Source organism: Mobula birostris, chromosome 9, assembly GCF_030028105.1.
Source record: "Mobula birostris isolate sMobBir1 chromosome 9, sMobBir1.hap1, whole genome shotgun sequence".
Taxonomy (NCBI): Eukaryota; Metazoa; Chordata; class Chondrichthyes; order Myliobatiformes; family Myliobatidae; genus Mobula; species Mobula birostris.
Genome location: NC_092378.1, coordinates 66,951,726 through 66,972,706, shown reverse-complemented (window position 1 = coordinate 66,972,706; position 20,981 = coordinate 66,951,726). Strand labels below are relative to the sequence as shown.

General features: G+C 40.6%; 1 protein-coding gene across 8 annotated transcripts in view; it reads left to right on the top strand.

Moving 5' to 3' along the window:
* osbpl8 (oxysterol binding protein-like 8) overlaps positions 1–20,981 on the top strand; it is a 226,205-nt gene that overhangs the window by 183,425 nt on the left and 21,799 nt on the right. For all 8 annotated transcript variants that reach the window (XR_011887193.1, XM_072268210.1, XM_072268208.1 and 5 more), the window contains 3 exons: positions 331–428; positions 2,478–2,567; positions 3,336–3,472. Coding sequence is in view for 7 of the 8 variants with exons in the window: in XM_072268210.1 (XP_072124311.1) it covers positions 331–428; positions 2,478–2,567; positions 3,336–3,472 (325 nt within the window). In the remaining variant the exon portion in view is untranslated. The remainder of the gene's footprint in view (positions 1–330; positions 429–2,477; positions 2,568–3,335; positions 3,473–20,981) is intronic.

The following is a 20,981-nucleotide window of genomic DNA, read 5'->3' as shown; positions in this document are numbered from 1 at the left end:
CAGCAGCATGCTGCAATGTTTTACCATTTAAATAATAATCTGATCTTCCATTTTTCCTTCCAAATCTCAAATCTGTGTGACATTTAACTGCCAACTTATGACCTAAATCTTTAAAGTCAATCCACAATAATTAAATTCAGGAAATTGGTTACTCAGTTTAATTTTACGGTAAGAATACCAATGCAAATTTATGGCTGCAGTGCAGCATTGGGGCTGTTATATATTGTTTACAAAATGTGACATCGGGGTGCATTGGATATACAGTATACTAGAGCCAAGATACATAAAAGCATATAACTTACTTCAGACTTTTCCATAAATTATTAATAGGGATTGTTTATGGTCCAATGACTCTTGAACTTGGAGGTCATGTGAACATCACGTGTGAGAAGACAGGGTACAGTGCAATAATTGAGTTCAAACTGAAGGTTAGTTGACATTTTCCTTCACTCATTTTAAATTTAGATATTATCTTGGAATTTATCTGTAACATTTGTTAACTAAACCAAATTTCTGTTTTAAATTGGAAAAGAAGTAGAATTATTTGCTTTTAATGGTTGCAGGATAGTGTCACCCAGATATATCAAAGTTAATATTATAAGACAACTGTGTAAGTACAGTTCCAGTTAGCTAAGCTGGTCATGCACTGTGTAGTGCTCTATTTCCAATTTTGAATTCCAGCCTATTGAATCATCCCAGATTAATGTACGTATTTGTATTGAAAGGAAAGACAAGATGGCGCCAGCAACCAATGGCAGCATTTCGCAGACAGCTCACAAAACTGCTAGATACTCTAGTAGACTGTCTTCTTCTGAACTGTGGTTGCTGCAGTCTGCAGGCTGTAATTTCTCTTTTAAGGATGTGCTTTTGAACTGACTAACTATCTGGTGCTTTTGTGATCTCCTGGTGGATTCAACAAATTAGTCTTTCAAAGTGCAGGTATGGCCAGGGCAGTCATCGCTGGGGGTGGCCGCTGTGCCAAGGGCCTTATAACAGTAGATGAACTCATGCTCAGCTTCATTACCCTGAACCAAATAAAGCGTTGAGCAAAATTAAAATCGTCAAAGACGAGACCAGAAATGAACAGGTGTTCAGCGCCATCTGCCTGCATTTGACTGGTCTCTCTCTTCTCGCTACTACTATCAGGCACGAGGCGCAGGAGTCTTGGGTCCCATGCTGCCATGTTCGGGGGCATTTGCTGCCCTGCAGGAATCGGCCTCCTGGACCGGCTTCACTCGCCTCAGCACTGAATGGGTTCCACAGCTCTGGACTCACTTTTGGGGACTCTGCAGTTCATGGTCCATGTGTTTTTGTTTACCTTTTTTTTAACGATTTGCACTCTTGCCAGTTGGAAATGTGGCGGTCTTGTGTATGTTTCTTTAGTGAATTCTATGGTTTCTTTGTTTTGTGGGTACCAGAAAGAAGATGAAACTCAGGGTTGTATATGGTATACATACTTTAATAATAAATTTGAACTTAAAAAGGAGGTTGGGAGGTTAAGACTTCCATGTCCTATCTTAGGTGAGCTTTAGGATCTAAATATACAGTAGATCTCTGGTTAGTAAGAAATAGGAGAATTAGGCCATTTAGCCCTTTGAGCCACTCCACCATTTAATCATGGCTGATTTATTTTCCTTCTCAGCCCTATTCTCCTGCCATTTCCATATTACATTTATCGCCATTATTAATCAAGAACCTACCATCTCCACTTTAAATATACCTAACGACTTGGCCTTCCACCACCATCTGGCTAAAGGTATTCCTCCTCACCTCTGCTCTAAAGTGTGGGCCTCTGTTCTGAGGCTGTGCCCTCTGGTCCTAGACACCCCTGCTATTGGAAACATCTGTGCATCTACTCTGTCTAAGGTCTTTCAATATTTGGAAGGTTTCAATGGGATCCCCTCATTCTTCTAAACTGTATCGAGTACAAATGCTCCTTATATGTGAACTTTCATTCTCGAGGTCATTTTTGTGAACCTCCTCCAGACCCTCTCCAACACCAGCACATCCTTTCTTAGATATTGGACCCAAAACTATTCACAGTACTCCAAATTTGTTCTGATCTACACCTTATAAAGCCTCAGCATTGCTTCCTTACTTTTAGTAGAACTATATAGCAATGGAAAGAAATGGAATGACGGCAATGTGATGATGTGACATACTGTCTTTTTTTTGTGCTTCTCACCAGATAACCACTTGAGGGACTGGATGAAATCTTAAGTGGAGTAAATGTAGGACATTCAGTTCCAGATTGGATAGGAGATTTAGAAGGGTTAGCTCAGCAAAACAATGGTCTTCACTTGCCCTTAACTTTTGCCCATGCTTTGTATTATACAAAAATATTTGTGTCCATCTCTATGCTGCCAATGATAAACTGGTGAAATGATCTCAACTTTAATTTGAAACTGTCAGCATAAAAAAAATATAATCAATGTTTTTCTCTCCAGTGGTATAATCAGTAACCGTATTGTCTCTAGCCATTCTTAGGCAACAGCAACAATGTTAACCAGATAGTTGGAAAAATCAAGCTGGGATCAGAAGTTTTAGCCAATCTGGAAGGACATTGGGTGAGTAGAGAAAGTGTGTGTGTGTATACATTTATACAATGTGCATAGAGTAATGAAGCAATACAGCCCAGATACAGGCCCTTTGGCCCAACTAGTCCGTGCTGACCACCCAGGTCCCTTTCCAAGTGATGCTACATGCCCTCCTCACACACTTCCTTCATCCTGGGGAATACACTGTTACCTGCGCCTTCTCTGCCACTCTCATAATTTAAAACTCTTCTATGAGGTTGCCCCTCATCCTCCTCAATTTGAAAGAATACGAATTACAAATGGTATTCGGTAACGAATGTGCTTCTCAGTAGAAAGCAAATATTCTAGAATTTATTTTTATGATTGCTTGAAAGAGTTCAAATAAACTTAAGCTGCTTTGCATATGGCATATGTCATTGACAATAAATCTGATTCTGATATTTGTCACAATTATGGTGCATGCTTTTGAGACGATTAATTTCAAAAGCATGTGGGGGTCCATGGTACCATAGCAGCTAGCACAACCCTATTACAGCTCGGGGCATTGTGGAGTTTGGAGTCCAATTCTGATGCCATTCTGTAAGGAGTCTCTGTGGAATGCACGCGGTTTCCCCGGGTGCTCTGGTTTCTTCCCGTAGTCCAGAAATTTACCAGGTAGGTTAATTGGTCATTGTAATCAGATTAGGATTTTCCAGTTTGTGGGATTGCTGGGGCGGCGTGGCTTGAAGGACCAGAAGGTCATGCTTTTCACTGTATCACGAAATAAATACAGTTCCTTAATTTCCATTTTTCCTCTAGGATGGTGAGGTGGTAATCAATGACAAAAAGACGGGTGTATCAGAGGTATTCTGGAACCCCACGTCTGAAATCCGGCAACAGAGGCTAACCAGGTGCACTGTGCTGTTTGATGAACAAGAGAACATGGAGTCAGAAAAGTGAGAGCATTTTCTTACTTTACCCATTTCAGTTCACTTTAATCTCCCTTTAAGATCTGAGGTAACTGCTGAATCACTTGCTTTATGTGTGATGTTCCAATTGTGTATGGTAAAGTATTCGGAACCCATCCTCAGTGTCAGTTCTCTAGGACCAGAGGGCACAGACTCAGAAAAGAAGACTGTCTCTTCAGAACAGAGATGAGCAGGAATTTCTTTAGCCAGAGTTTGGTGAATCTGTGGAGGCTTTTACTGGGTATATTTAAAGCAGAGTTGGTAAGTCCTTAATTAGTCAGGGTGTGAAAGGTAATGGGTGAAGGCAGGAGAATGGAGTTGAGAGGAATAAATCAGCATGATGGAACGGCAGAGCAGACTCAATGGGCTGAATGGCCTGGTTCTGCTCCTGTGTCATATGGTCAGTTGTGTTAGCCTTATAAGGATTTTGGGAGCTGGTTTGTATAGTTTTGCTCTTCCTCCGCTATTCCTTCACCAGGATGTTGCCTCGTGTGGAATGAGTCCCAGCGGAGAGACGTAGCAGCAATATACAAAATTCCGAGAGGCAGTGATAGGGAAGATATGGCTGAGATGTCCATGACAAATGGCACTCATTTAAAGCAAGGAACAAGAGGGTACCTGAGAAAGAATTGTTTTACCCCGAGAGTGTTTACAATCACGAGGAGACGGGTACTCTTACAACACCAGAGGAGCATCTGGATAAGCACTCGTCAAGACCAAGTTCGGCTAAGAGAGTTTGGTGTAGGATTGGATATGCAGGTCGAAGGGCCTGTTTCTGTGCAGTGTAACTTTGTGAAGAAGCATTGACCATAGTGGTTCCACATATAGTCCATGGTGTTGGTTGCTTTGTTGACCGTCTGCCACAAAAAGGTGGAATTTCCATTGGCTACCCATTTTAATTCTATTTTCGATTCCCATTCTGACATGTCATTCCCCGTCCTCTGCTGCCACAATGAAACTGCTCACAGGTTGAAGGAGCAGTACTTCATATTCTGTCTGCTAGCTTCCAGTCTGAACGTCGATTTCTCTAAATTTCTGCCCCCTCTCCTTTCTCTCATTTTCCATTCCCCATCCTGGCTTCCCTCTCTCCCCTTCTCACCTGCCCAACACCTCCCTCTCGTGTCACTCCTTCTTCCCTTTCTCCCATGGTCCACTCTCCTCTCCTATCAGATTCCTTCTTTTTCAGGCCCTTTACTGCTTCCCCCCATGACTTCACATCTTCTCACTTCACCCCACCTGCCTTCCCCCTCACCTGGTCTCATCTATCACCTGCTAGCTTGTTCTCCCAATCCCCCACCTTTTTATTCTGGTTTCTTTCCTCTTCCTTTCCGGTCCTGATGAAGGTTCTCGGCCTGAAACATCAACTATTTATTCCCTTCCATAGATGCTGCCTGACCTGCTGATGCAGGTGTTTGCAAATAAAACAGCATGAGGCGTTTAATGTTTTAAAAAAAAACGTAACAATGCATTCATTGTACTCCAAACACTGAACACAAAAAGCGCAGTAACAGAACTTCACGTAATATGTCATCACATCCAGCCAGTCTCTTACAGTGAACCCCAAATCAATGTGTTAGTGAATTATGTATGTTTCTACCAACTACATTACCCTACACAGCCCCCCCCCCCCAAAGCAGCCTCTAAGGAGCAGTGAAAGCGCTTACATTGGCCATTGGACTGTGGGTGATGCAGCATGATGTGATGTAGCCTAACGTCGAGGTTCTGGGCTGTCACAGCCCAGAGGTCTGAAATGAACTGGGGACCGTGTTCAGAGGAAATATCAGATAGGGTGCCAAACTGAGCAACTAATTGCTGATAAATGCCGTCGTTGACGCTACAGGGACGAAACTGTGGGGTGGGGGAGGAGTGGAAGAGGACCAACAAGGTCCACATTGACATGGTCAAACCATAGCTCAGTGACCTCAAAAAGTGCCAACGGCGCCTGAACATGATTAATTTTTGACAGCTGACACTCCACACAAGCTGCAGTCCAATCACACGTGTCCTTTCTACGTTCTTTCTAAGACCATGCCACACAAACTTTAGTGCTACCAGTTTCTGTGAAGCCTTCTGGTCCAGATGCGAGAGGCCACGTATGGAGTTAAATGCAGTCGGTCTCCAGTTTGCGGGTACTATGGGCGAGTGCAACCGGTTGAGACATCACACAGGAGAGAAACCACGGCTTCTCCGAACTTAACATCAGCCAACTGCAGTCCACTGACTGCTCTTCGTTAAGCCTGGAATTCTGGGTTAGTAACCTAGTCGGCTGCCATGCCAGCATAGTCACCTCCTACATGTATGGCCCCAACGGCTGATCATGAGAGACAATCAGCCACGGCATTATTTTTCCCCTTGATGTGTTATATCTCAGTTGTGAACTCTGATATGTAAGCCAGATGCTTTGTTACCATGCAAACCAAGGGTCTGATATTTTATGTGCACGAGGGGTTTGCGGTCTCAACGAACACTATGAAATGGCAATCTGTCTAAAAGAAAACGAAAATGGCGAACAGCCAGCTGGAGACCAAGAACTTACTGTCAAATGTGCTGTACTTCCTTTTGGGTGTACAGAGCTGCCAGCTGAAGAAGGCGAGCAGCTGCCACACGCCCCCGACCAACTGTTCACACATAGCACCCACAGCAGATTCTGGGTGCGTTAGAAAGAGCTCGTTTGGTATCATCAAATGCCCTGGTCATGTCCGCTGACCAGTCAAGCACTTGATTAGGGATATTGTCTTTGAGTGCACAATACAAGCGGAATATAAATTCAGCAGCTTGCAAAATTAAGCAGTGATAGAATTCAACAGCCCTACAAATTCCTGTAGTCTTTTTGTAGTGCAGGATGGTGGAAAATCCATAATAGTGGCTACTTTTGATGGGAGGGGGTTTCACACCTTCTGTGGAGATGTGATGGCCGAGAAAGTCAATGGTTGACAATTCAAACTGGCATTTAGCAGGGTTAATGATCAACCCGTGTTGGCTTAAGCATTCAAAATGTGTGCAGAGATAAGATACGTGTTTGTATTTGGATGCATTGGCAACAAGTATGTCATCCAGGTAAATAAAAAGAAAGTCTGTACTGCATTTTTCAGCTCAAATATTATGTGCAGAAGCTTAAAAAGGCCAAGTGGGGTTATCACAGCCACTTTGGGAATGTCCTGCGAGCACACAGGCACCTGATGGTAGCCCTTAACTAAATCGACTTCGGAAAAAATTAACTTTACAACTAAACGTGCTAAAATGTCTTAGATGTGTGAGACCGGGTAACAATCAGGAATGGTGGCCTCATTAAAGCATCGGTAATCACCACATGGACGGCAACCACCATCAGACTTAAAGACCATATGGAGGGGCGAAACCCAGGCGATATTCAACCTGTGTACAATGCCAAGTCTTTCCATGTTGGTAAACTCAGCTTTCGCTTTGCCAGCTTTTCTGGGTCCAGTCTACACGTGTCGGCATGGACTGGCGGGCCAGATGTGGAAATGTTGTGCTCGGTCCCTGTAGTGGAAAACTTGTGCTTGGTGAGGTTTGGGAATTCGCTCAGCAGTCAAGTAAGAGTCATTGGGGGAACTTACTGAGGGAGCAGGGTAACGACCTGAAGTCCTTGACATCCAATCATGTGGCAGCAATTCAAAGTATAAAAGCATGCAGGCATGGTCAGGATGTTCAGTTAACACACACAAAATGCGATGTTTCAGGCCGAGACCTTGGCCCAAAACATTGACTATACTCACTTCCATTGATGCTGCCTGGCCTGCTGAATTCCTCCAGTATTTTGTGTGCATTGCTTCAATCTGCAATATCTGCAGATTTTCTCTTGTTTGCAAGAGGTTCAGTTGTTTTTCAGACCAAACATCAGAACAGGGAAGAAATATGATCTAAGTGATATTGACCGTGGAATGATTGTTGGTGTCAGCAGGGTGGTTGGATTATCTCAGAAACTGCTGATCTCCTGGGATTTTCACACACAACCAACTCTAGAGATAATAGAGAATGGCATGAAAAACAAAGACATCCAGTTAACGCCTTGTTAATGAGAGAGGTCAGAGGAAAATGGCCGGACTGGTTCAAACTGACAGTAAAGCAAGAGGATCTCAAATAGCCACACGTTACAACAGTGGTGTGCAGAAGAACATCTCTGAATGCACAACACATCAGACCTTGAGATGGATGGGCTACAGCAGCAGAAGACCACAAACATGCACTCAATAATTACAGTAAATCACTTTATTAGGTACAAGAATTATCTAATAAAGAGGCCATTAAGTGTTAATGCTTAAAGAATCTGGCAGAACCACCGGTGCCCATCTGTTTTAATTGACCTTCGTTTGTCTGAAGCAGTGACCAGAAAATTCAGGATCCCAAAAGAATGATTTGATGGTGTATCAGTACTGCAGGGCAGAACAAAAAACGTGTCTTCCTGTGAGTGCTGCTTGGCTTCTCCCTGGAGCCAGCTCAGGTTTAAATGCAGATTCATGCTGTAAATTTATCTCTGTTACACATCGTCAGTGAAGCTAATTTATCATGATTTAAGCGTCCAGCCAACTGAATCTCCACTTTCCTGCACTCCCATTCAATCTGAGCTTCAGTATGGTGTCAAGCCACCAACAGGATTACTTTTGAACAATTAGGGGAATTCTTTCTTCTCACTGCTGCATTGGGAAGGAGTTTTAGGTCCCACAACGCCAGATTCAAGAACAGTCATTACACTACAACCATCAAACTCCCAAACAAGTGTGGATAATTTCACTCACCTCAGCTCTGAGCTAATCACTGAACACAACCTGTGGACTCACTTTCAGCGACTGGATAACTCATGTTCTCAGTAGTATTTATTTACTTGTTTTGTATTTGCGCAGCTTGGCTTTTTTTGCAGATTGGTTTCTTCTCAGTCTTGGATGTAGTTTTTCATTTGTATTTCTTTGTTCTACTGTGAATGCCTGTAAGAAAATGAATCCCAGGATAGTATATGGTGACATATATGTACTTTAATAATGAATTCACTTTGTACTTTGAAACTCTTATCCATGTGTACTTACTCAATTTCATTCAAACTTTCCATTGTAGGTGCTTTCCACTATTAACTGCCATGGGAGGTTTATAACTTGCTGGCATTCACTCACAGCTGTACATTTTACTCTGTTTTGCTGCTGTGTAAAAGATACTGGCATGGATAAAGGATTGGCTGATTGACAGGAAAGGATGGGAATAAAGGGGGCCTTGTTGGCTACCACTGTCTAGTGGTGTTCCGCAGGGGTCTGTGTTGGTATCGCTTATTTTTACGTTATATGTCAGTGAATTGGATGACTGAGTTGATGGCTTTGTGGAAAATACGAAGATTGGTGAAGGGGCAGTGAGTGTTGAGGAAGCAGGAAAACTGCAGGACTTAGACAGATTGGGAGAATGAGCAAAGAAGTGGCCAATGGAATAGGGTGTCAGGAACTGTATGGTCTTGCACTTCAGTAGAAGAAACAAAAGCGTAGTCTATTTTCTAAACAGGCAAAAAAATTCAAAAGTCCGAGGTGCAAAGGTACTTGGGAGTCCTTGTGCAGGATTCCCTGAAGGTTAACTTGCAGGTTGAGTCAGTGGCGAGGAAGGCAAATGCAATGTTAGCATACATTTCGAGAGGACTAGAATATAAAAAGCAAGGATGTAATGCTGAGGCTTTATAAGGCATTGGTGAAGCCTCACTTGAAGTATTGTGAGCAGTTTTGGCCCCTTTATCTAAGAAAGGATGTGTTAACGTTGGAGAGGGTTTAGAGGAGGTTCATGAGAATGATTCTGGGAATGAAAGGGTTATAGTGTGAGGCGCATTTGTTGACTCTGGGCCTGTACTTGCTGGAATTTAGAAGAATGAGGGAAGATCTCATTTAAACCTATCAAATGTTGAAAAGCCTAGACAGGTGGATGTGGAGAGGATTTTTCCTATATGGGGAGAGTCTACGACCAGAGGGCACAGCCTCAGAATAGAGGGACATCCATTTAGTACAAAGATAAAGAGGAATTTCTTTAGCCTGAGGGTGGTAATTTGTTGCCACAGGCAGCTGTGGAGGCCAGGCTATCCACTTGTATTAAGGCAGAGGTTGTTAGGTTCTTGATCATTCAGGGTGTGAAAGGTTATGGGGAGAAGGCAGGAGAATGGAGTTGAGAGGATTAATAACTCAGCCATGATTTAATGGCACTACAAACTCAATGGGTTGAATGGCCTAATTATGGCAGGAGAATGGGGTTGAGAGGGAAATGGGTCAAGTTGATGAAATGGCAGAGCAGACTCGATAGGTTGAATGACCTAATTCTGCTCCTATCTCTGATGGCTTACACAGTAAAACTGGGCAGTTCCATTTAAATTCCTTTCACCTGATCAGCTGTGTCCAATGATAACAAAGAAACTGCAGATCAGTTATAGGCAAAAATCATTCTACTTTAAAATGCTTTCACTTTGTACTTTGTTGTTTCAATTTCTTCAAGGGGAAATTAGAATCAGCTTTATTATTGCTGCCATAGGTCATGAAATGTGTTCTTTTGTAGCAGCAATACAGTGTAAGACATAAAATATGCTATAAATTACAGTGACAAATATACTGTTGCAAGAAAGAGTTTGTGAGCCCTTTGCAGTTACCTGGTTTTCTGCAGTAATTACTTGTAATTAACCGTTTGGCCCAAACAGTTGGCAGGATTCTCTGGGGTAGGTTCTGCATTAGGGTTTTAATAGAGGAAAAAAAGGTTAGCTCTATTTGTCACTTGTACATCGAAACATGCATTATTTACATCAACAGCCAGCACAGTCCGAGAATGTGCTGGGGGCAGCCCGTAAGTGTTGCCGCACTTCGGGCACTAACATAGAACGCCCACAACTTACTAACCCTAACCCATATGTTTTTGGAATATGGGAGGAAACTGGAGCACCCGGAGGAAACCCATGTGGTCACAGAGAGAACAACCAAATTGTGTACAGAATTGAACCCCGATCAGTGTTCACTGTCACTGTAAAGTGATTCTGCTAACAGCTACACTACCAAGCATGGAAAGATTAACTGAAGTTGATGATACAGCTGAGTGGCAGATAAAGTTCACGGTACCTGGCATCCATTCATAAATTACTCAGGACGTGCTCAGACAGTCTGGGTACTGTTCAGCTTGAATTTCTGTGCACTTGTCCCCCTACTGTCCATTATTCAGCCATTTGATACTGAGAAATACAATCCCTTCCATGTATTATAAATTAGCATTATGAATTGGGAAGTGTTTCAGTCAATAATAGGGTTTAGAACCTCGAGTTTCCCCTTTAAGGAGAACACTCGGGGTTGGGGAGTAGGGGTGTAGAAATAATGTAATCAAGTGGAGTTTAGCATAGAACAGTACAGCATAGCACAGTACAAGCCCTTTGGCCCACGATGTTGTGATGAGCTTTTTACCTACTGCAAGATCAATCTAACTCTTCCCTCCCACACAGCCCTCCATGTTTCTGTCATCCATGTGTGTATCTAGGAGTTTCCTAAATGCCTTTACCACCCTTCCCGACAGTGTGGTGCATGGACCTACTCTCTGTGTAAAAAAAACTATCTCTGACATTCCCCCCTATACTTCCCTCCAATCTCTTTAAAATTATGCACTCTCGTAATAGCCATTTCTGACCTGAGGAAAAGTCTCTGGTTATCTACTCTATCTACTTATATCTTGTACACCTCTATCAATTCACCTCTCATCCTCTACTCCAAAGAAAAAAGCCCTAGCCCGCTCAGCCTGTCCCCATAAGACATGTTCTCCAATCCACGTAAACCTCCTCTGCACTCTCTCTAAAGCTTCCACTCTCTTCCTATAATGAGACAACCAGAGCTGAACACAATACTCCAGGTGTGTATATTTATGACAAACATAGTAGCCTGTCGGTGCCATATGAGGAAAAGCATATCAAATACAGAAATATGAGGAATAAGGGTGCTGAAGTTGTGTATCAACACCACTTGCGGGCAAGGTATAAACTATAAAATATATAAAAAAATGAAATAATTTCCCTGCATTATTGGCAAAAGTTTGGGGAGGGGTCAATTATCCAGCCTTAATGTGTGGGTGCTTGACATAAAGGGGAGAGTAAAATAGAATTTTTGAGGTCAAGTATGTTAAAACATCGTATTGGTATTGAAAAAGGAGAAAATCAAATCCACAAGTTGTACTAGTGTCTCTTTAGTTCAGGTAGACCACTTAGATTTGAATTTACAATGTAATTAATGCTCCATTAGATGAGGACAATATGTGCTTGGGTGGCATCCTCACTTGAGTTAGACTAAGGCAGCGCTGACTTTGTAAGTCCGCTAAACTGACATTCATTTGACCGAGATTAAATCCATTAAATATATTTTTCTTACAGTTTGGGTTAAGACATTTTCTACTCCAGCTTTCATGAGATTCATAGATGTCAGTGGCAGTGACTATAAAATATGTTGTCTTGCAGAACATTTTTTTTTCCAAATCAAATAGGTGTCCAAATATCGAAGTTAATAAAGAATACTGTTTTCTTTTGTTTTGGAGACCTTGAAATTTTTCTTCAGCGAAGAGGAGGCCTGTGGATACCCTTAAACTAGTGGTCACAAATACAAGGCAGTCATTAATTCATCCAAAATTCAAGAGAACACACACAAAGTGTTGCCCCTCACTGCACCTATCTATCACCTCCCCCCTCACTTGGTCTCACCCATCACTTGTCATTCACTGCTCTTATTTGTCTCCTGTACCTCACCTGTTCTCACCTATCCACTTTCCCATTTTATCACATCTGGTCATCTTCAGCCGTTTACCTTTTCTACCTACCACCTCCCAGCTTCTAATTTCATTCCCCCCCCCCCCCCACCCAACTGGCTTCACCCATCCCCTTCTAGCTTGTGACTCCTTCCCCTCCCCCCACCTTCTTATTCTGGCTTCTGTCCCCTTCCTTTCCAGTCCTGATGAATGGCCTCAGCCCAATACATTGACTGTTTAATCCTCTCCATAGATGCTGCCTGACTTGCTGAGTTTCTCCAGCATTTTGTGTGTGTTCCTCAAGATTTCCAGCATCTGCAGAATCTCCTGCTTTTCTGAAATTCAAGAGAGGTTTATTTCCTACCCGTGTTATATTGTCGAACTTGCAACTACAGGAAACTTGAAACAAATTGCAAAGCTTTTAAGGAAAAGCTAGCAACAAATATGGGAATGGAAGGTTATACAGAAGAATTAACTGAATGTCTAGGACCAGAGGACCTGATGGCACAGCCTCAGAATACGGGGATGTCCCTTTGTAGTATAGAATTCCTTTAGCAAAGGGGGAGTGAATCTGTGGAATTCATTGCCACAGAAAGAAGCCCAGTCATTGGGTATATTTAAAGCTGAGGTGGATAGGGTCTTGATTAATCAGGGCATCAAAGGTTACAGAGGGAGTAATGAATCAGCCATAACCTAATGAGCCAAATGGCCTAATTCTGCTCCTATGTTTATGGTCTCATGGAGACAGCTTGAGTGCAACATAAACACTGTAGGCTAGCAGAACTGAACAACTTGTTTCTATTCTGCCAAGTTTATGTAAGATAATTTCTGTACATTGTAATATTTCATATTTTTGGGGAGAACAGGTCAGAAGATCACTTATATTGAAACATTCACTTCAGAACTGCAGCATCAGACCTCTCCTTTCCCTTGAAGTTTGCAGATGCCTTTACTTTCCTTCAGTATACATGATTAATTAGCTGTAACCTTTTGGACTCCTGGAGGACTGAGTACATAAATCACACTGATGATATCCTGATCTGTGCATCCCTCTGCAGATGTAGCCTTTCAGTTATTCCAGCCAGCAACATCGATGCTCATCTTTTTTATTTTGCTTAAGTCGTGCTTTATGCACTTCAATTTCTAGTTAACATGGAATGAATTTAGTGTGATATTTAAAAATATAGTGCAGGGTAAGTCTTTCTAGCCCTTCAAGCCACGCCACCCCGTCAACCCCTGACCACCCCAATTTAATCCTAACCTAATCACAGGACAATTTACATGACCAGTTAATTTACCAACCAGTACACCTTTGGACTGTGGGAGGAAACCGGAGCAGCCGGGGAAAACCCACCTGTACAGACTCCTTAAAGAGGACGCTGGGATCGAACTCTGACTGTAATAACACCGTGCTAACCACTACCATAGCACCTGATGTTTCTTTACAATTGAGATTCTGACTAAAGAAAGGCTCCTAATGCTCTGGAGGTCTGTACTTCTATAGAAACAAAATAATTATAAGCTTTAACTCTATCAGTGAACATTAGAGATGCTCTGTACTATTTTAAAAATAGGAGGCATTCTGGTCTCCTAGCTGACAGTCCTTTATCAAAACACTAAAGCAGCCTCCACCACTGCCAGGTTAAGGAGATGCCCTCCAGGACTGGCCTTCAACTCTTTACTATCATCATGGAGAAGGTACATGAGCCTGAAGGCACACAGACAAAGTTTTAGGAACAACTCTTCCCCTCTGCTGTCAGATTTCTGAGCGGTCGATTAAACCATAAACACTATCTCACTATTTTGCTCTCTCTTTTGCACTACTTATTTTTTAAAATTTCTTATTGTAACATATTGTAAGTTTTTCTGTCTTGCACTGTACCGCTACCGTAAAACAACAAACTTCACAACATATTTCCTGGTGGGAAAGTTTAATAGAGCTGTTAGGGAGGGTTTAAACTAATTTGGCAGGGGGATGGGAACCGGAATGACAGAGCGGAGGAAGGGGAAAACAGAAATAAATCTAAGATAGTGAGCAGTAAAGATGTCAGGAAAGACAGGCAGGTGATGGGGCAAATTTGTAGCCATTGGAATGAGTTGCAGTGAAATCAAAGCGAAAAGTATCAAATATTGGTCTTAAGGTGTTGTACTTAAATGCCCGCAGCATAAGGATTAAGGTGGATGATCTTGTCGTACAGCTACAGATTGGCATGTATGATATTGTGGCCATCACTGAGACCTGACTAAAGGATGTATGTCTCTGGGAGCTGAACATCCAAGGATACACGGTGTATCAGAAGGATAGGAAGGTAGGCAGAGGGGGAGGCGTGGCTTTATTGGTAAGAAATGATATTAGAGACATAGAAACATAGAAAATAGGTGCAGGAGTAGGCCATTCAGCCCTTCGAGCCTGCACCGCCATTTATTATGATCATGGCTGATCATCCAACTCAGAACCCTGCACCAGCCTTCCCTCCATACCCCCTGATCCCCGTAGCCACAAGGGCCATATCTAACTCTCTCTTAAATATAGCCAATGAACTGGCCTCAACTGTTTCCTGTGGCAGAGAATTCCACAGATTCACCACTCTCTGTGTGAAGAAGTTTTTCTTAATCTTGGTCCTAAAAGGCTTCCCCTTTATCCTCAAACTGTGACCCCTCGTTCTGGACTTCCCCAACGTTGGGAACAATCTTCCTGCATCTAGTCTGTCCAATCCCTTTAGGATTTTATACGTTTCAATCAGATCCCCCCTCAATCTTCTAAATTCCAACGAGTACAAGCCCAGTTCATCCAGTCTTTCTTCATGAAAGTCCTGCCATCCCAGGAATCAATCTGGTGAACCTTCTTTGTACTCCCTCTATGGCAAGGATGTCTTTCCTCAGGTTAGGGGACCAAAATGCACACAATACTCCAGGTGTGGTCTCACCAAGGCCTTGTACAACTCAGTAGTACCTCCCTGCTCCTGTACTTGAATCCTCTCGCTATAAATGCCAGCATACCATTTGCCTTTTTCACCGCCTGCTGTACCTGCATGCCCACTTTCAATGCCTGGTGTATAATGACACCCAGGTCTCATTGCACTTCCCCTTTTCCTAATTGGCCACCATTCAGATAATAATCTGTTTTCCTATTTTTGCCACCAAAGTGGATAACTTCACATTTATCCACATTAAATTGCATCTGCCATGAATTTGCCCACTCACCCAACCTATCCAAGTCACCCTGCATCCTCTTAGCATCCTCCTCACAGCTAACACTGCCACCCAGCTTCGTGTCATCCGCAAACTTGGAGATGCTGCATTTAATTCCCTCATCCAAGTCATTAATATATATTGTAAACAACTGGGGTCCCAGCACTGAGCCTTGCGGTACCCCACTAGTCACTGCCTGCCATTCTGAAAAGGTCCCGTTTATTCCCACTCTTTGCTTCCTGTCTGCTAACCAATTCTCTATCCACATCAATACCTTACCCCCAATACCGTGTGCTTTAAGCTTGCACACTAATCTCCTGTGTGGGACCTTGTCAAAAGCCTTTTGAAAATCCAAATATACCACATCCACTGGTTCTCCCCTATCCACTCTACTAGTTACATCCTCAAAAAATTCTATGAGATTCGTCAGACATGATTTTCCTTTCACAAATCCATGCTGACTTTGTCCGATGATTTCACCGCTTTCCAAATATTAAATCATTAGAAAGAGGTGATATAGGATCGGAAGGTGCAGAATCTTTATGGGTTGAGCTAAGAAATCGCAGGGGTAAAAGGACCCTGATGGCAGTTATTTATAGGCCTCCAAACAGCTGCAGGGATGTGGACTACAAATTACAACAGGAAATAGAAAAGGCTTGTCAGAAGGGCAGTGTTATGATAATTGTGGGGGATTTTAACATGCGAGTAGATTGGGAAAATCAGGTCAGCACTGGATCTCAAGAGAGAGAATTTGTAGAATGCCTGCGAGATGGCTTTTTAGAACAGCTTGTTGTTGAGCCCACTAGGGGGTCGGCTGTACTGGATTGGGTATTGTGTAATGAACCAGAGGTGATTAGAGAGATTGAGGTGAAGGAACCATTTGGAGGCAGTGATCATAACGTGATTGAGTTCACTGTGAAATTTGAAAAAGAGAAGCTGAAATCTGATGTGTCAGTATTTCAGTGGAGTAAAGGAAATTACAGTGGCATGAGAGAGGAACTGGCCAAAGTTGACTAGAAAGGGACACTGGCGGGAAAGACAGCAGAGCAGCAGTGGCTGGAGTTTATGCGAGAAGTGAGGAAGGTGCAAGACAGGTATATTCCAAAAAAGAAGAAATTTTCGACTGGAAAAAGGATGCAACCATGATTGACAAGAGAAGTCAAAGCCAAAGTTAAAGCAAAGGAGAGGGCATACAAGGATGCAAAAATTAGTGGGAAGACAGAGGATTGGGAAGTTTTTAAATCCTTACAAAAGGTAACCAAGAAGGTCATTAAGAGAGAAAAGATTAACTATGAAAGGAAACTAGCAAATAATATCAAAGAGGATACTAAAAGCTTTTTCAAGTATATAAAGAGTAAAAGACAGGTGAGAGTAGATATAGGACCGATAGAAAATGATACTGGAGAAATTGTAATGGGAGATAAGGTGATGGTAGAGGAACTGAACAAGTATATTGCATCAGTCTTCACTGAGGAAGACATCAGCAGTATACCGGACACTCAAGGGCAGCAGGGAAGAGAAGTGTGCGCAGTCACAATTATGATAGAGAAAGTACCCAGGAAGCTGAATAGTCTAAATGTAGATAAATCTCCCGGACCAGATGGAATGCACCCACGTGTTCTGAAGGAAGTAGCTGTGGAGATTGCGGAGGCATTAGCGATGATCTTTCAAAAGTCGATAGATTCTGGCATGGTTCCGGAGGACTGGAAGATTGCAAATGTCACTCCACTATTTAAGAAGGGGGCAAGGAAGCAAAAAGGAAATTATAGACCTGTTAGCTTGACATCGGTGGTTGGGAAGTTGTTGGAGTCGATTGTCAAGGATGAGGTTACAGAGTACCTGGAGGCATATGACAAGATAGGCAGAATTCCTTAAAGGAAAATCCTGCCTGACAAACCTATTACAATTTTTTGAGGAAATTACCAGTAGGCTAGACAAGGGAGATGCAGTGGATGTTGTATATTTGGATTTTCAGAAGGCCTTTGACAAGGTGCCACACATGAGGCTACTTAACAAGATAAGAGCTCATGGAATTACGGGAAAGTTGTACATGGATAAAGCATTGGCTGATTGGCAGGAAACAGAGAGTGGGAATAAAGGGATCCTATTCTGGTTGGCTGCTGGTTACCAGTGGTGTTCCACAGGGGTCCATGTTGGGGCCGCTTCTTTTTACATTGTACATCAACGATTTAGATTATGGAATAGATGGCTTTGTGGCTAAGTTTCTGATGATACGAAGATAGGTGGAAGGGCCGGTAGTGCTGAGGAAATGGAGAGTCTGCAGAGGGACTCAGATAGATTGGAAGAATGGGCAGAGAAGTGGCAAATGAAGTACAATGTTGGAAAATGTATGGTTACGCACTTTGGCAGAAAAAATAAACGGGCAGACCATTATTTAAATGGGGAAAGAATTCAAAGTTCTGAGATGCAACGGGACTTGGGAGTTCTCGTACAGGATTCCCTTAAAGTTAACCTCCAGGTTGAGTCAGTAGTGAAGAAGGTGAATGCAATGTTGGCATTCATTTTTTTTTGTAATATAATTTTTATTGAATTTTCAAAAGGAATACATGAAAAAATAGAATCCACCCTCCCCCCTCCCCTTAACCCTCCCCCCCATATAAAGTCCTACCTAAAAAGAAAGAAAGAAAAAAGAAAGAAAGAAAGAAAAGAACCGCCTGGGTGTTGGAAGGTTTCCACATGCTCCATGGGATTCAAAATAAATTTGGTATAATTATTCGTTACTTTCCCCAAGTGACCAAAGTCTTTATCAGAGCACTTAAATATGCCATCCTATCTTTTGTAAATAAGGGCGCCAAATATTCAAAAATGTTACATATTTGTCTCTTAAATTATAAGTAATTTTTTCGAGTGGAATAGAACTAGCCATTTCATTATTCCAACGATCCATACTTAAATTCGAATCAGATTTCCAAGTAACTGCTATAGTCTTCTTAGCTACTGCCAATGCAATTTTTATAAATCCTTTCTGATATTTATTCAATTTAAGTTTCGGTTTTATCCCTTCAATATCACCTAATAGAAATAATACAGGGTTATGTGGAAGTTGAGTTTCAGTAATTTGTTCCAATAAGATTCTTAAATTTATCCAAAAGGGTTGAATTTTAAAACAAGACCAAGTAGAATGTAAAAAAGTACCAATTTCTTGATTACACCGAAAACATTTATCAGATAGATTTGAATTTAATCTATTTATTTTTTGCAGTGTAATATATAATTGGTGTAAAAAATTATATTGTACTAATTTAAGTCGAACATTTATTGTATTTGTCATACTGTCAAGACAAAGTCTTGACCAATTTGTTTCATCAATATTAATATTCAGATCTGTTTCCCATTTTTGCTTTGACTTATGGGTTCCTTGTTTAATTGTCTGTTCTTGAATCAAATTATACATACAAGAAATAAATTCTTTAATTTTCCCTTTTTGTATTAAAATTTCAATTTCATTAGGTTTTGGCAAAAACATTGTTTGACCCAGCTTACCTTTTAAATAAGCCCTTAATTGAAAGTAACAAAAGAAAGTATTATTAGATATTTTATATTTATCCTTTAATTGTTCAAATGACATCAATATACCTCGTTCAAAACAATCTCTTATAAATTTAATCCCTTTTTGGTACCAATTATATAAAAGTTGATTGTCCATTGCAAAAGGAATAAGTCTGTTTTGGAACAAAGGCCTCCTCGCTAATAGAGACTTCTGTGTTTCATTATCAACATTTGTCTTATTCCATAGATCAATCAAATGCGTTAATATAGGAGATTCTTTCTTTTCCCGTATCAATTTAGATTCCCATTTATATATAAAATCTTCAGGTCTATTTTCTCCTATCTTGTCTAATTCTATTTTAATCCATGCTGGTTTTTGATCATCGAAGAAAGATGCAATAAATCTAAGTTGATTTGCTTTATAATAGTTTTTAAAGTTTGGAAGTTGTAACCCTCCTAACCCAAATTTACATGTCAATTTTTCCAATGATATTCTTGACATTTTACCTTTCCAAAGAAATTTTCTCACACATTTATTTAACTTTTGAAAAAATTTCTGTGGCAATTGTATTGGTAATGTTTGAAACAAATACTGTAATCTAGGAAATATATTCATTTTTATAACATTGACTCTACCTACTAATGTTATTGGTAATATCATCCATTTGTCAAGATCTTCTTGAATTTTTTTCAATAGTGGTAAATAATTAAATTTATATAAATTCTTTACATCATTATCAAGTCTTATACCTAAATACTTTATACCATTTACCGGCCATCTAAATTGGGTTACTAATCGACATTGACTATAGTCTCCTTTAGTAAGAGGTAAAATTTCACTTTTATCCCAATTTATTTTGTAACCTGATACCTTCCCATATTCATCCAATCTAGAAGATAATTTATGTAACGAATGTTGTGGGTTTTTTAAATAGATCAAAACATCATCGGCAAAAAGATTAATTTTATATTCCTCCTGATTAACTCTAAAACCCATAATATCTGGATCAATTCTAATTAGTTCTGCTAATGGCTCTACCGCCAATACAAATAAAGCAGGTGATAGTGGACAACCTTGTCTAGTTGACCTTTTTAACTGGAATGGTGTTGAAATTTGAGAGTTTGTCACTACTTTAGCTTTAGGGTTAGAATTTAAAGTTTTAATCCAATTTATAAAAGATGTTCCTAACCCATATTTTTCTAGTACTTTAAATAAAAAATCCCATTCTAATCTATCAAATGCTTTTTCTGCATCCAAAGCTACTACTATACTCTTCTCATCCCTTTTTTGTGCCAAATGAATTATACTGAGTAGCCAGGTTACATTATCTGCCAATTGTCTATTTTTAATAAATCCTGTTTGATCCATATGTATTAATTTTGGTAAATATTTAGATAATCTATTCGATAAAATTTTTGCTATTATTTTATAATCCGTATTCAATAAAGAAATAGGCCTGTATGATGTTGGTTTCATAGGATCTCTGTCTTTTTTTGGCAATACTATTACAATTGCTGTTGAAAAAGATTCTGGAAGTTTATGTATTTTTTCTGCTTGACGTATTAGTTCCATAAAAAGAGGAAATAATAAATCTTTAAATTTTTTATAAAATTCAGGTGGAAAACCATCTTCTCCTGGAGATTTATTACTTTGGAGTGATCCTAAAGCTTCTTCAACTTCTTTTAATGTAAAAGGCATATCTAATCCCTTCTGTTCTTCCAAATTCAATTTTGGAAGAGAAACTTGTGATAAAAACCTTTCTATCTCGTTAACATCATTTTGGGATTCTGACTGATATAATTCAGAATAGAAATTTTTAAAGGTTTCATTTATTTCAAGAGGTTTATAAGATATTTTATTTGCCCTTGTTCTAATTGCATTTATTGTTTTGGAAGCTTGTTCTGTTTTTAACTGCCAGGCAAGAATTTTATGTGCTCTGTCACCTAACTCATAATACCTTTGTTTAGTTCTTATAATTGCTTTTTCCGTTCTATATGTCTGAAGTGTATTATATTGTAACTTCTTATTGACAAGTTGTTTTCGTTTTTCTTCTGA